General features: G+C 35.6%; 1 protein-coding gene across 8 annotated transcripts in view; it reads left to right on the plus strand.

Moving 5' to 3' along the window:
- RALYL (RALY RNA binding protein like) overlaps window positions 1-16,985 on the plus strand; it is a 708,789-nt gene that overhangs the window by 616,911 nt on the left and 74,893 nt on the right. For all 8 annotated transcript variants that reach the window (XM_019453371.2, XM_019453375.2, XM_019453368.2 and 5 more), the window contains one exon: window positions 5,584-5,747. In XM_019453371.2, the coding sequence (XP_019308916.1) occupies window positions 5,584-5,747 (164 nt within the window). The remainder of the gene's footprint in view (window positions 1-5,583; window positions 5,748-16,985) is intronic.

Genomic DNA, 16,985 nt, shown 5'->3' on the forward strand with positions numbered 1-16,985 from the left:
CCACCTCAAGTTGCAGTTGTTGAGGTTATTGATTATAGAGCACAGTATATATTCTCAAATATTGGGAAAACATATTAGCAAGAGGCAATATATGTTTCATCATGCAAGTTTAAATTACCATCCAATAGAATATTATACTACTTAAAACATTTGGAGATAACAGCATGGTACACTTGACAAAGGGTATGATTCGGAGTAAGAAGGCATGAATTTCAGGCCTAGTTGTGCATGTGCTGACTGTTTAAACTTAGCCAAGTCACTTCATCACTTCTTTTTCAAGTTTTCTTCATGGGCAAAATGACCTAACAATAGCCACATTACAGAATTATAAGCATTAAATAAGAGAATCATTTTACTCACTTATAACCTCACAACTGCTGTTTGAATATATTAACTTTTTCATTACCCAAAGCTGTATACAAAATATAGCAGATAGCAGAGTTGTGCAAAAGATAAAGATTATATTAATATAAGGCAAAAAAAAAAAAATTGCAAAAAAGACCACTCAGGATTTCAACCACCTTGCCTTTAAAATTTTTTTTTAATGTTTATTTATTTTCAAGAGAGAGAGACAGAGCATGAGCAGGGGAGGGACAGAGAGGAAGATACAGAATCTGAAACTGGCCCCAGGCTCTGAGCTGTCAGAGTAGAGCCCTATGGATTCGGGGCTCAAACTCACCAACTGTGAGATCATGACCTGAGCTGAAGTCAGATGCTTAACTGACTGTGCCACCAGGTTCCCCATCAACCACCTTGCCTTTAAAATCATGTCCAAGATCCAGGGAGACAACTTCACTGACAATCTTAGAAAATTTCAATAACAGAAAAACAACAGAAGTTATTCATTTACTGGTCTCCAGTGGAGCGTGCCTTTGAAAATTCTCTGTGGATTCAGTTGTAACCAAAGGCTTACTTGAAGTCGGGTGGAAATTATAGACAGATTTTATGAATTTTGAGTAGTTCAAGCAGTATAGAAAATAAATATAACTATAAGCTATAAGAATCATTCACGTGGATTTCAAATATATCCCTTCTGAAAAATAAAGAGGCACCTTAATCTGATTTTGTAGACTATACAACTATCAGAACTTAAGCATGCTGAAGAGGAGGGTTTAAGGTTGAATCAAGACACAGAGGAAGATCTCTGATGCTCTGGTTACTGATTTTCACATATGCTAAAAAGCCCCAGTGAGGTCATGGCTCTGAACTTGTTCTCAGGTTTTGACCCTAGGCAGCCTAGTTTTTGAGCCCTTAGTCCAGACCACATATTTTTGTTAGCATTAGCCACATTAACTTTTGATTCACAAGTAATTAAAATGAACAACTCTTCTCATGAAGGAAATTTAGAAAAAAAAAAAAAAACAGATAATTACCAATTCTTGAAAACTATCTATCTAAATAACTTATCTAAAATTAAAATTTAGTGTTCAGTGACAAAATATTATGCAAATATTACATTTTTTTTAATTTTAAAATCACATTAGTGAAAAATAAACATAAGTCAAAGTTTCTCAGGTAATGATTATTAGAAGATGGTATGTCTACTTGAGAAAATGCACCACAGCAATTAAAATAAACATTAGGAAGACCACATAGCAGGCTTGAGAAATGTTTTTAATATAAACCAAGGAGAATTAGCCAGAATACATGACCATGCATAGATTAGGTTCTCAACTATGTGAAAAATAAGGATACCTGTGGAAAATATTTAGAAAATGATAGTGCTTTTAGAGTATGATGTTGGGAGTTATGTTTTTTTCATGTATTTTTTCAAAAATTCTGCTTTATTATTATTAAAGCTTAATACTAACAAGGTTTTAATTAAAACAAACATTCAAAATTACACTCATTTTATATGTCACTATGCGTTTAAATTGCCTTTGTCCAAAACACAACTAATTTTTATTTATTTAGTTAGTTAGTTAGTTATTTAGTTATATTTATTTATTTACATTTCTTTATTTTTGAGAGGCAGAGAGCATGAGTGGGAGAGGGGCAGAGAGAGAGTGAGACAGAGAATCTGAAGCAGGCTCCAAGCTGTCAGCTCAGAGCCGGGTGTGGGGCTCAAACCCATGAACTGTGAGATCATGACCTGAGCCAAAGTCAGATGCTCAACCCACTGAGCCATCCAGGTACCCCACACAGCTAATTTTTAATAGCTAATATCTATATCCTTCTTAGAAACAAGCTATGTTTATTTTTATCAGGTGTATAAATATTAAGATTCTTTACCAGTTTTTATCTTTTACTGGATAATAAAATTACATATCTCAGATACTCTTAAAGCAAACAAAATGCAAAACAAGAAATGACCACATGAAAAGTAGGTATGTTTATTAAATAAAGGAAACTAAATCCTCAAATTTCATTAATGGGTTGTTTTTATTAAAATCTGGTTACATTTATTTTATTCTGCTCGAGAGTAGGTCTTTTAGGGTTCTTATTTTAAGGTAGACATTGAAGAAGGAAAAATTATGTGTTTGGCTTCACTATAAATAATTATCTATTTGCCCAATAAATATTAGAGGGAAAACAGTATTCTATGCATATTAGGGAAACCGAAGAACGATTAAAGAAAAAGAGAGGGTAAATAATTCTAACAATTGAAGGAACAAAACAAGTGAGAGGAAAAAGTTTTAAGCTTTTAACTGACCTTTGAAATTTAGATTCTATTTAATTCTCTTGCATTTGCGATCTTTGCTGTCAGTCTGTAATTCTAAGTGGACTATTTCCATGGTCTCCACAATATTTGCTAATCTAATACCTTGTAAAGGCAAAATTTCTTAGATTGGCTATAAACAGAATTCTGATGAGAAAGCCAATGAGTTAGCTTTCACCTACTTCTGTCTGCATTTAGAAGAACCCCTGCATCCCATCTTGAATCCTAGAAAATCTGCCCCCACTTCCCATCCTTCTCTTGTTATGTTTTTGTGCCTTCGGACAATATCCAATCTTCTTTCCTTTTATTTCTGAAAAAGCAAGTGTAGCCAATGAAAATTAAGAAACTCCTCAGCTTCATTAAATTTTGTAAATTCAAAATTATACTGACATGTGAAGTGTCCATACCCTTCTTTAGCTTTTGTTGTTGTTGTTAAATTTGTTGTTGTTACATATCCCTTGTCAAAATTTAAGTTCTGATATTGCACATCTTCCCATCAGAATAGCAGAAAGAATTGGTAAAACTTTCCCTACTTCTTAACGAGAAAGGAGTTATTGCCCTTTGAAGCAACTCATCGAGGGTTACACTCTTATAGGAATTGATGGCAAAGGGCACCATGCATACTGAGTATGTTTCTGAGTATGTTTCTAAACACATACTGAGTATGTGACATACTAAAAGTATGTCACAAATACAATGAACAAATGCAGCTCTGTTTTCTCAACATGAGATTAGGCCTGGCCAACACTGGAGGCTTTGCAATCCTTGGTCGGGGGAAGCAATAGAAATAGTGATAATCATTTGTTTCACTTTCCTGTAAAATATTCTTCAATTACGTTGTAACTGGAGTAGTGGTGGCTATGGTGGCTTTACTTGGCCTGCATTTTCATTATAGCGTTCTTCCATTGTTGCATAGTTTAGTTGTGCTTTAGAAATTTTCTTAACCCAATTTATAGATCAGCTTAATTAATGAACCAGCTAAATTGCACTTTCATGGCCAGGGGAGATGGTCCTTCCAAAACAGGCTACCCCTCATCTGAAGCAGCAGCATCTATCCTGGAAGAGATGAGTCAATTGCCATATTTTTTCCCCTCGACAGTGTTGGGTGTTAGAGCTCCTAAAAAGTGCCTTCATATTTTGGTTCACTAGCTTAAGGTGCTCTGTGAATTCAACTTATAAATAAGTGATGTGGTCCTTGTTTTGTGATTGAAATGAGGGGCAGGCTTAGTTGACCCTTTTGATTTTCCAGCCCCCAGTGGTATGGATGATATTCATAACCCTTTTCAGCTTCATCCTGACGCTTCCCTTTGAAGTAAACTATAATGTGCTGACCTCCATGACCCATTCTTTGCTAGCAGTTCTTCGGTTCTAATGGACTTTGCTTATTCACAGAGGATGGCACCTCTCTTGAACTCTGTCTCATTCCATTTCTTTTCCTTTCCAGACATCTCTTAGTTTCTCCCCAGCATGCTTCCAAATAGTTTTTGAACACTTTAGCTGTCTAATGCGGGAGACATTCACAGGACTAAGTTCTGCTTTGAGTGTGGTTTATATACTACTTTTTTGCCCCCATAGTATCAGAGTTTTCAATGTTTCTGAGTGAATATTTGGACACCCGCCTATCTTAATTTTTATTATATTTCATATATTATTTTCTAAAAAGGGATTCATCTGTATACGTAAATAAGATGTAATGTTATAAAATAACCTGTTGTAGAAATTTTTTCCTTCGTATTATAGAAATTCACTTCTGACTTCCATATTAGATTATTCTTACTGACTGTTTTAAAGCAGTTATGAGAATATAATCCATATAGTGGTATCACAATAAAGTAATATCAATGATCATTCTAAGTCCATTCTAGCGGATAAATAGTAACACATCTTGTTCACTGGTAAAGGAATGACTAATACATCCTCATGTTTTTCCCTGACTTTTTACACTTCTCAAATGTGCTAAGTATGTAAAAATTTGCTGTTTTTAAGTATGCAGTATGAAGAATATGAAGTTTTTGAATCTATGCATTACATATGTATATAAATGAGTAAATACTCTCATACTTTTATTCCTTTCATTGTTTAGTGGAAATGCATTGATTGTGGTGAATATCATTTTTTCACTTTTTAGTAAAAGCTTCTAGGATTTTTACTTTTTTTTGGTTAGAGAAATTTTCAACAGCTTCCTATACAAATATCACTAGTCTCAATTTGCATGTCTAGCAACTGGTCAGAATAATAAAAAGATATCCCAATACGTATTTCCACAAGGACTCTCTAGTCAACAAAATTTTGTCCTCTTGCTAGTGCCATTTTATTTAAACTCAGTCTCCTTGTTTGTACAGTCCGGGGATCTTTTGTTACTTAAAAAGTCCTTAGAGACAGGTATGGCACCATGTTGATTTGTCTCTCACAGCTGGTCTCTTTAATCTAGAGTTACTTCAAAATGATTTTCCTTATGAACTGTGTTATGATGGAACAATAATTTACTTTGCTTTGTTCCTGATTCTGCATGATCTTTCCCTCTTTTCAAGCTACTGTGCTAATAAGTGTTGATGTGTAAGAGGAAGATTTCTATTCTAAGAAGGGTAAATCTGTTAAATGAAGCAAAGAAATACTCGGGAACAAAGTTTAGCATAGTTTCAACAAATTGCACGGTACCATTGGAGCAAAGTTCCTTGACCTGTCACACTTTAAAGATGAGTTCATATTGGAGGATCAGATTCTAATGTCTAGAATGCACAGACTATATCAGCGTCCTATCTCTTTAGTGAAAAACGAAACTTCCAATAAACACCTGTGTGTGAACAACGATAACAGAAACATTTACTGACACTTTTTACAAGGCCATTTTCTTAATCATTTCACACGTTTGATAGAACACTTAGGCATAAACCAACTCTCAGCCATGCTTGTGTTTTGTGAAGGTTATTTGATTACCATGGGCGTGTGCCCCCACCTCCCCGTGCAGTAATTCCTCTGAAGCGTCCCAGAGTGGCCGTCACAGCGACTCGCAGGGGTAAAGGAGTCTTTTCCATGAAAGGGGGATCAAGATCTACCGTCAGTGGGTCATCTTCATCAGGCTCCAAATGTAAGTAACCTTCCTTATTTTACTTATGTTTCAAAAAGGGAGGGGTTGCTCATCATTTGTATGAATGCCTATGTACAATAAATTAATAATCATGGAGTTTCTGCTGTGCACAAAGTATTAGGGAAATATATAATGGATAAGAAATGGACTCGGCTTTCCCTCAGGCTACATTTCAGTAGGGGAGACAGACATAAGCATGAATAACAAAAACCCAGGACCAATTTGAAAACTTTTATCAGAGCAAATAACATGCTCTCAGCCCATCTGGTTTGTGACATATTACAGTCCTGAAATATAACATGTCGCTTTTAGGGAAGAAAAAAAAAAATTCAAACGAGAGTGCATATACTACCTTTCAGAGAAGTAGTATACAAAATTAGTGCATGCTTTGAATATTTGAGCACTGGGATAATAAAGATAGGCAAATGATATAACAGAGATGTTAAAAATGTAACTTGCCATACTATTCTAAATCATTATGGTGTCTGAAAGCATATATTATGTCACAAAAAATAAAATAAGGTTTATGTAACTTCACATGAATTAGTGAAAAGTAGAGATACAAGCTTTCTGACTAAACACGCTGCTAAATTTTTATATAGAGGGATTCAGAAAAACTCTAATTTGTTATTAGAATATTATTCAGAAGAAAAGATAAGAAAATTTCTTGCATTCTTTGGGGTTACTTTGTAGCAGAGAAGAGGCAGACAGTAAGCAAACAAATTAGAATATGAAATGTTACACAGATCACTGCTATGTCAAAGGATAAAGTAATATAAAGCAAAAGAGAAAGTGTCACAGGATGGTCTATGACTACCTCTCTGAAAAAAGTGGCATTAGAACAGAGACCTGATGCAAGGAGGGAAGTGAGGGGGTGAGCCTGAAGCTCTCAGAGACAGAGCATTGTGGGCAGAGGAATATCAGTGTTGAGACCTTAGGTTAACAGTCAAGGAACACCAGAGAAACCAATGTGGCTCAGCAGCGTGAGGGAAGGAAAATGTAGGCTGGAAATAAGAGAGAGGTAGAGAGAGGGAAAGTTCCAGAGTAGCGTGGCAGGCCATTATGGTGACTTTGTAGTTGTTCTGCATCCCAACATCTTCGGACAAGTAAGGCAAATACTATTATCCCAATTTTAAATTGATGGGTAAACACAGAGAAGATCACGTAGCCTAGACTAGAACCCATGTCTCTTCATTTTCCTCCCCACATCCCATCTACTATAGAACATTGCTTTTACCGGGGCGCCTGGGTGACTTGGTCGGTTGGGCGTCCGACTTCGGCTCAGGTCATGATCTCACGGTCCCGTGAGTTCGAGCCCCGCGTCAGGCTCTGTGCTGACAGCTCGGAGCCTGGAGCCTGTTTCAGATTCTGTGTCTCCCTCTCTCTCTGCTCCTCCCCTGTTCATGCTCTGTCTCTCTCTGTCTCAAAAATAAATAAACGTTAAAAAAAATTAAAAAAAAAAAATCGGGGCGCCTGGGTGGCGCAGTCGGTTAAGCGTCCGACTTCAGCCAGGTCACGATCTCGCAATCCGTGAGTTCGAGCCCCGCGTCAGGCTCTGTGCTGATGGCTCAGAGCCTGGAGCCTGTTTCAGATTCTGTGTCTCCCTCTCTCTGCCCCTCCCCTGTTCATGCTCTGTCTCTCTCTGTCCCAAAAATAAATAAAAAACGTTGAAAAAAAAATTAAAAAAAAAAAGAACATTGCTTTTACCTTAGTACCATCACAAGTACTAAGAAAGAACATTGTTGAAATATTTTTTTACATGAGAACGTGCAAAAACATAGTTGCCAGAAGCACTAATGCTTCTGGTAAATGACTCAAGTGTGTTTTGCTCAGAATCTGACTTAGCTAATATAATCTAAATAACAAATTAAATTGATTTACAGTTCCCTATGTACTCATTTATCGATTTATCTATTCTGGGGATAAATACGAATACTCTTTTTGAGTCTTAGTAGTAAAAGAAAAATTAGTTTCTGCAGCAATCTCTAAACAGTCTTATATGCTCTCATATTATTGTCAAAAGCAAAGAAAATTCTTGAATTTGGTTCTTGCTGTAAAAAATTGAACTTTGAATTGCCTGCTAGCTTTATAGAAGACTTTTTTACTATGGTCATACTAATTTAATTTCATATACACGTATCTTAAGCATCTGCAGTCACTGTTGCCTCGTAGTCACTTTTAAAACGGTGTTTATCAGTGGGGGCTTTATTGGCACTTTGATCATGGAAGTTCTACACTGTGTGAGAGTATTCTGAGCTTTGTTGAACTTTAGCAGTCTTGACCCCCAAACCCTAAATGCCAATAGTACTCCTCAGTCTTTGTAATGACTGTGCATACAATTACATATTTCTAAATCTTCCCTGAGGAGATGCTACCACTAATGCTTTGGAACCACTAGCTGGTGGACATTCTTGGGCAAGCACAACTACGTGGGACTCAGCCACTTGATTGCTATGCACCTTACTGTTGCAGAGAAGAGGAGTCGTGTCCAAAAGTTGCTTGGAAGTCGGTATCTTAATATTGACATTGTTCCATTGTTTTTTGGCATTTTTATTTTTTGATTTATGGTTTTCTTGGATCATGGAGAGAGCATGGGGATTATAAAAATCTTTTTTGAAGATCTTATAAGAGCTTCTTTTGGTTCCATAATAATCAGATGTTCTAAATGAAATGTAGAATATATTTTCTACTTTTCGGATAGACCAGAGTGTGTGTTTTACCTTGTTGATCGTATTAACCAGTCCTCTCTAGACTTGCTCTTTTGTGGAAAATTATGTCAAATTCTGAGAGTGACTATTTAAATTCCTCTACCATGATAGTGACTTTATAAAGTTTTTTCTTTTCTTGAGGTTTGGTTTTATAACCCACATTGCTTGGGTGGTTTTTATATAGTGTTTTACATTAGTAACAGGAAAAAGAATAATAGCTAACACTTTTTTGGTGGTTATAACAACTATTGTTCAATCACACATTAACACATATATTAATTTGCATATATTAATTCATTTTAAAATATTAATTTTACATATATTCATTCATTTCTTATAAGTGCCCTATAAATGAAGTATTACCATCATTCTCATTTTGTAGATGTGGAAAATGAGGCATAGAAAAGTTAAGTAATATCCCTAAAGCCACAGAGCCATTCAATAACAGAACCAAGAACTACAGCCAGGTTCTAGAGCATCTGGTTCCAAAGTATAATCTCTTGAGTCTGTGGCCTTTTCTGTACTGGCTCTCTATAACCTCTTGGAGAATTATAACTGTTACATTTATATAATATCCCATTTACTATTTTTGAGCTTTTAATTCTGATTTGTCTGATGCTTTTATCCTTTACTGCTAAGGCTTTCTTTTGGTTCACATTTCCCCCATATATCCATTTATTATATTTTATTTTATTTTACTTTATTTTATTTTATTTTATTTTACTTTATTTTATTTTTTTTTTAATTATTTGAGAAAGAGTGCAAATGAATGGTGGAGAGGAGCAGAGAGACAGAGGGGAGGAAAGGCACAGAGAGAGAGAGAGAAAGAGAGAATCACAAGCAGGCTCTCATCATGGAGCCCGATGCAGGGCTCGATCCCAGGAGCCTGAGATCACGACCTGAGCCAAAATCAAGAGTTGGACACTCAGCAGACTGAGCCACCCAGGTGCCCCTATATTTTGGTCTTTCTTTGTGTATTAGTTTCCTAGGGCGTCTGTTATAAATTATTATAAACTGCATGGTTTAAAACAACAGATATTTGGAGGCTGGAAATCTAAAATCAAGGTGTCAGCAGGGCTGTGCCCTGTCTCTGGAATTTCTAGAGGACAAATCTGTTCCATTCCTTGCTCTTAGTTTCTGGTACGCCGGCAGTCCTTGGCATTCTGTGATGAGCCACACCACTCAAATCTCTGCCTTCACTGTATTTTGGTGTCCTCCTCTGCGTCTTTGTGTCTGTGTCTCTTCTCTACGTGTGAGGACACTAATCATATTGGATTAGGACTTACCCTAAATGACTTCATCTTGGATACATCTGCAGAGATCTATTTCCAAATAACGTCACATTCACAGGTACTGCAACAAATCTTTGGGAAGAACATAGTTCAACCCATAACACTGTACTTTATTTTTGTATATTTCCTAAAACCAACATATCTCAATTTTGATTTTGAAAACAGTATGAAATTCTTTGTTAGGGAAATTTGATTCTTTTACATTGATTGGATTAATTAATATATTGGATTATATTCCTTCCATCCTTATTTCAAGTATATAATTTATCATTTCCTCTTTTTTACCTTTCCTTATGCTTGCTTAATGAATTTTCTTTTAATTCTTATCTCTTCCATCATAACGACCTTAATTTGGATGTTCTACCTGGCCTTTCAGTTTATTCATGGTTATATTAACATATTAAAAAGTTATGGATAAATCTGTACTCAGCTATTAATCTCTTAAAGTCAAAATGTAGCTATACTACCTTCCATCCAAGCATGAACTTTTGAAAGCTTTTCCTTCCTCGCTGACTCTACACTGACCACCTTACCTCTATACCCCTTGTCTCCAAAAAGCTCATGTTTTATACATAAACATTGGAGGTTGAGTTCCCAGCTTCTGTTACATATTTATATATTATACATCTTTTATTTTTCAAATATTCTTATTTGACAACTCCCAGGGTCTGTCATCATTATTACCCATTAGGTACAATTTGGGAATTGTACCCAATGGACTCAATTTAAAATTTTATAAGATTAATTATTTGCATCTGTTCTCATTTAATTCTTAATTTTTAGGTTGCTTCTAAAAGAATTTTCTTGGGGGCGCCTGAGTGGCTCAGTGGGTTAAACGTCCAACTTTGGCTCAGTTCATGATCTCACAGTGAGTGAGTTTGAGCCCTACACTGGGCTCCATGCTGACAGTAACAGCCTGCTTGGGACTCTCTCTCTCTTCCTCTCTCTTTGCCTCTCCTTTGCTCTCTCTCTCTCTCTCTCTCATAATAAATAAATACAAACTTTAAAAAAATAAAATAATTTTCTCAGGTAAATTAATAACATAATTTCTGAATCTATACACATCCAAAAAAGTCTGTTTCCCTCACATATGTATATTTTGAGTTGATCTAGAATTTTTGCATTATGCTTCCTTTCCTCCCTAACATCTGATGTACATTATTTCAACATTTTTAAAAATATTCCAACATCTTATCATTTCTGGTGATTAATCCATGGTAAATTGAAAATATCATAACTAGAAAATGCATTTCATACCTAACCTTCTGACCACCATAGCTTAACCTAGCCCACCTTAAATGTGCTCACAACACTTCCATTAGCCTGCAGTTGAGCAAAATCATCTACCACAAGGCCTATTTGTAATAAAGTTGAATATCTCGTGTAATGTATTGAATATTGTACTGAAAGTCAAAAACAGAATGGTTGAATGGGTTCAGAATGGTTGTAAGTGTATCAATTGTTTACCTTCCTGATCACATGGCCAACTGGGAGCTATGGCTTACAGCTGTTGTCCTTCATCAGGAGAGAGTATCCTATCACACCTCAGGAAAAAACCAAGAATCAGAATTCAAGAAACAATTTCTACTGAATATATATAGCTTTTGCACCTTCATAAAGTCAAAAAATCATAAGTTGAACCATCGTAAGTCAGGTGTTTCTGTTTAAGGGTGCCATGCATTTTTATCAACATTTTCTAACATTGTTTTTGCATCCACGGTATCCACCCGTTCTAGCTGTTTTCCTCATCTCCTACAAAAAGCTGTGCTCTGTTAATTGTTTGCTTTCTTACAGAACTCCTCAACATCTGTGCACATGAAGCTGTTTTTGTCTCGTGGGCAGTGAGGGGCTAAGAGAAAATAGAATTTTTTATAAAATTGACTAGTAGTTACCTTGGATTTCTCTTTTGACGCGTGAGAAGGCCTCTTTGTTCTCAGGTGTACATTGTGATAGGCTGTCTACACCCAACAATGCATCTCCCCTCAAGGAATGTCTCTGGAGTCAATGGGACTCTCAAACTCTCCAAGGATTAAATACTGTAAGGTGCTACGTGTCATCTTCTGTTTGCTCTAGGAGAATTTACTGAAGCTCCTTTCTCCTCTCCCACCAACCCAGGGGTCAGTCAGTAACATTCTTCCCTGCCTTCTAGCAAAGGCAAGCAAGGCCTTTTCCAAACACGTGTATACTTAGTACCTTCCCCCACCCCCACATGTACAAATGCTGTGTTCCTAAACCTCCACCTCCTTTCAGGAGACATGAGGCCTTAGGTATATATGGATGTTCCTCCAGTTTCCATATCAACCATAACTTATTAATCCTATTTTAGAATTTAATTTAATATTATTTTTTGGGAGTTGAGTCACCCAAACATAGAATATACTCATGTTTCTACCTCTACTTAATATCCAAGTATTGAAAAATTTATTGACTTTTCTTCTTACATTGGGATAAATAAATACTGAAAGGCAGTTTGTAGAAAAGCAAATCGCTAAAGTCAGCTACTTGGAAAAATAATCCAAACTAACTTCATGGTTTGTTACTAAACTACATGTAAGATGAGACTCTTCTTAAATCCAGTGATAGAACCATTGGTTTAATTTGTTCTTCTCTTCCTGGTTTCCTGTGACAGATGTGATCGTCTTCAGGGAAAACTAAGTGAAACTATACTTCTTAATATAAACCAGAGACGTTTTGAAATAAATTTAGTGTATTTTAATTTCTAGCATCATTTGGAACTGTGCATTCCAGAGTACCTTTGTTACTCTGGAAAGATGAGCACAAGTAACAAGTAGAAATATTAGATAAATTATGGGATGAAAATATTTTGTATAAAATATTTAACCGAAATTTACTGTGGACATATTAATTCTCAAGTTATGTTAATTTTAATAAAATTATTAGTATAGAAAAACAACAGACTAACAACAGGGAGCAAATATCTTATGTGTGTTTCATTTACTTCTTTACTTTTAGAGGCTTAATTCATAAAAACTAACTGTAGATTAGTGTTATTTTAGTAAAATATAAATCTAAACAATCTAATCTATATATATATAATCTAATCTATATATCTATATATATCTATATATATCTATATATAAAATCTAATCTATATCTATATCTCTATATCTATATATATCTAATCTAATATACATATATAATCCACTAGCAAGCACAACTAAAATCACAATTGCACATTACCTCTAAAAGCATATTGGCAGACTGTGTTTTATAATTGTGTGTGTATAAATATTCATTAATTAATAGTACTTTTATAATTAGCTTGGTGCCTGGGAATAACAATGGTTTTCAAATTTAAATCACAAATGAAAAATTCGAATGAAGTGTAAAATATGCTATGTTAATATTGGCTTAAGTGAATGAATATTTACAGAGGTACATCTTGCTCTTTTATTAATAGCTGTTTCCCAGTATTTAATGACTTGGCGAGTACACAAGAGGAAATTAATGTTATAGCTGGGACAACTTGTCTTTTCTTATTTCATAATTTTAATCTGATTAAACTCTGCTGTGGAGAAAAAAACCACATAAGGAAAAAATATATTAACACTGTAATGTGCCAAAGTTGAATATGGGTAAGTGTTTAAAATAGATCGCTCTTTTAAAAAATTAAATTACCGCTCGGTATTTGTCCCTTTGCAAATCAGCTTGCACTAAAACTCCACAATTATCCCCCCTTCTCCGCGGTTTCGCTTTCCACAGTTTCAGTTACCCATGGCCACCCAGGGTGCAGACACCGATGCTCTTCTTTCTGACGTTTCATCAGAAGGTCAATAGTAGTCTAACACCTACATCATTCCCCTCACTTCTCTCACATGGGCATTTTATCATCTCACAAGAAGCATGAGTACAGTACAATAAGATACTTTGAAAGAGAGAGAGAACATGTCCATGTAACTTTATTAGAGAACATCGTTATAATTGTTCTATTTGTTATTAATCTCTCACTGTGCCTAATTTACAAATTAAGCTTTATCAATGGGGGTGAATGAATAGGAAAGGACATACTATAACAGGGGTCAGTACTACCTGCAGTTTCAAGCCTCCACTGGGGGTCTTGGAGTGTATCCCCCAACTACTGTAATCAGTTTGTCCTGTCCCATGGAATCATAAGATAAAGAGATGATGTTGCTAACAAGCATTTTGCCGAAAAGAAGACATAAATACTTATGAGCTATAGCTGTAGTTTCTTAGTAGAAAAATATGTGCCCTCTGGAAAAAAAAATATTAAATCAGTTTTAAAATAATTTAAATTCTAATGTCTGACAAGAAAAACCATAGTAAGTTTTGATGTCTTTGGGGTCCTCTCCATGTACTTTTGATGACAGAATGGTGATAGATTTAACACAAAAGCCCTGAAGGACCTAACAGGAAATTAAAGACAGTTCAGTTAAATTTAAGAAATAGTTGTTGAGAAATTATCCCCAAGACTAAGGAAGTATTGTGTTGGGGGTTTTCTTCAAAAGCATGTTGTTTAAATATGGAGACAAAGCATCAACCAGAGACACAATTTTAATATCCAGCAAAATATCACTAACCATCCCCATCCGTCTATAATTTTGGCCAAAAGACCTATTATGCTTTTAGGTTTTAAGGAACGAAATTACTGTTGGCCAGAGGGTTTAGAGAAGGCTTAATGGAGGATATTGAGTTAAGTTTAGATGGATAAGTGGATTTGGAAAGATAGAGTTAGAGACACTCTTATTTTCCAGGACACAGTACCTAGCTGGAGAAGAGCAGAGGTTTTGCTGTCAAATTGCCTTGGGTGGAATCTTTATTAGACAACCTACTCACTTTTCACCTTGGGGAAATCTTTCAATCCCTATATGCCTCCGTTTTCTGTCTGGAAAATGGAAACAACACTATGCATCCACTAGGTTGCTGTGGGAATTAAGTACTTATGCTTATAAAGTTCTTAGACATGTCTTGTCACATAGTCAATGTTCAATGAGGTTTATTATTATTACTACTACTACTATCATTATTATTATAACAGAGTATAATAGTTAAAAGTATGAGACATAAAATTGCTATAACTGGAATCCAGCAGTGGCTCTGCCATTTGCTAGCTGTGTGTTTTGGAGCAACATATTTTGTTTGTTGTACCTTAGTTTGGGAAATACAAATGATAATCTTATTGCCCTCTCTGTAAAGGTTTTGTGAGGATTAAATGAGCCAACACACATGAAACTCTTAGAGAGCGTCTCATATTCTAAAAATCTTAATAATAAACTATAATAGCCATAATAATAGGGGTTATTATTAATTATTATTATCTAAAGCAAAAATTTATTGCTAGATATGTCAGTTAAGAAACTGAGGATATTGGGGCACCTGGATGACTCAGTTGGTTAAGTGTCTGACTCTTGATTTTGGCTCAGGGCATGATCTACTGGTTCGTGGGATCAAGTCCCATGCCGGGCTCCATGCTGACGGTGCAGAGCCTGCTCGGGATTCTCTCCCTCCTTCTTGCTCTCTGCTCCTCCTGGCTTGTCTGCTTGTGCTGTCTCTCACAAAATAAATAAATAAACTCAAAAAAAAAACCCAAAAGAAACTGAAGATATAATAACTAAGCAAAACAAAAGATAAAGTTGGGTAACAGGACAATGGAAAACTGTGGACAACATTGTAGAGTTTGAATTTCATCCCAGGCTGAGGGAAAGACTCAGCAAAGTGATACCTGATCAACACAATAGTTTGAGAAATTTGTATGACGGTTATATTTGTCTGCTAGGGCTACCACAATAAAATACTATAGTCCGGAAGGCCTAAAGAGCAAAACTATTTTCTCACAGTTCTTGGGTCTAGAAGTTGGAGATCAAGGTGTCGTGAGTGTTTCTTCAGAGGCTGTGGGGGAAGCTGCTACATCAGCCCTCTCTCCTTGGCTTATAAGTGGCCATCTTTCTCTGGGTCTTTACATCATTTTTTGTGTGTGTGCAAGTCCCAATTTCCTTCTTGTAAGTACACTAGTCATATTGGAGTAGGGAATATTGGATCAAGTGACCTTGTTTTAACTTGATTACCTCTTTAAGGTCCCAATCTATAAATATGGTCTCATTCTGAGGTACTGGGGGCTAGAACTTCAACATGTAAATTTTAGAGGGGACAGAATTCAGCCCATAACATGAATGTAATATGCATACAAAACCTAAACGAAGTATGGAGATCTTGGCATATCCTTCGATGTTTTCTTATTTTAAGAGCCAAATTCTTGGATATTATTTAGTTAAGTAATTAATTTAGGAAAATGAGATTCAGGCCCATTTAACTCATCTTGGTAAACGTAACTGAATTTCTCAGATGCACATGGCTTTTCTGTCTGAACACAGACTAGCACTTTGTATAAACAGTAATAAATCCCTGCTAACATCACAACCCAATATTTAGATACAAAACAGCCCAACCAAAATAATTATAGTGTATTTATAATAAATAAGTAAATATATTTGTGAGCATCTCCTCTGGGCTTTTTTTTACCAGGTTTTAATGTGGCTCATTAATATAACAACAAAAAAAAGGCAAATAGCAAAACATTTGATAAAATCCTAATATCAATATAGATTGTGGGCATTTGAGATGGTTTTCTCAGGTCTTCTATACAAGTTATGTTTTTCTTTTTGCTCTACTAAAAGTTCCAGAAAGGGTCTAATCTTTCCATTGTGGGATTATAAAAGTTTGTGAGCATTAAATCCTATCAAAACTCTTAATAACATGTTTTACCTCTGCTGTTTCTCCTGCTGCTTTTTCCTAGATCAGGTGCTGACAAGCAGAGCCTTGACTATTCTTCATCCTCGACTAGTTTTCTTGGCTCTATGTGGTCCCCCAACCCATTAATTCCATGCCCAACTGCAGAATTATTCAAAACCAAATAGTTTGGGGATTCCTCACTCAAATATCAAAATTGCTACCATTTACCTAATAAGAATGGAAAATCTTCAGTGACTTTTCAAGGTATATCCGATCTGCTACTTCCATTTCCAATTTCCCCCCATGCTTCCCCTCACTTAAATGAACTCATTTAAATGTTTTAGACTTATATTCATATACCTCCACCTGAATGCCCTTTCCTTTATCTCAAGAAATCTGTTATCAACTGTGTTATCTATCTTATATGTAGATAATCATTATTAATAATTTTACCTGGCTCTCAAGGTCCAGCTCAGGTAAGACCACTCTTACGAAATAAGTTTGGACCCCTCTGTGCTACAAAGGCATCA

The sequence above is a fragment of the Panthera pardus genome, unplaced genomic scaffold, assembly GCF_024362965.1.
Source record: "Panthera pardus isolate Hobbes unplaced genomic scaffold, ASM2436296v1 HiC_scaffold_7, whole genome shotgun sequence".
Classification (NCBI taxonomy): domain Eukaryota; kingdom Metazoa; phylum Chordata; class Mammalia; order Carnivora; family Felidae; genus Panthera; species Panthera pardus.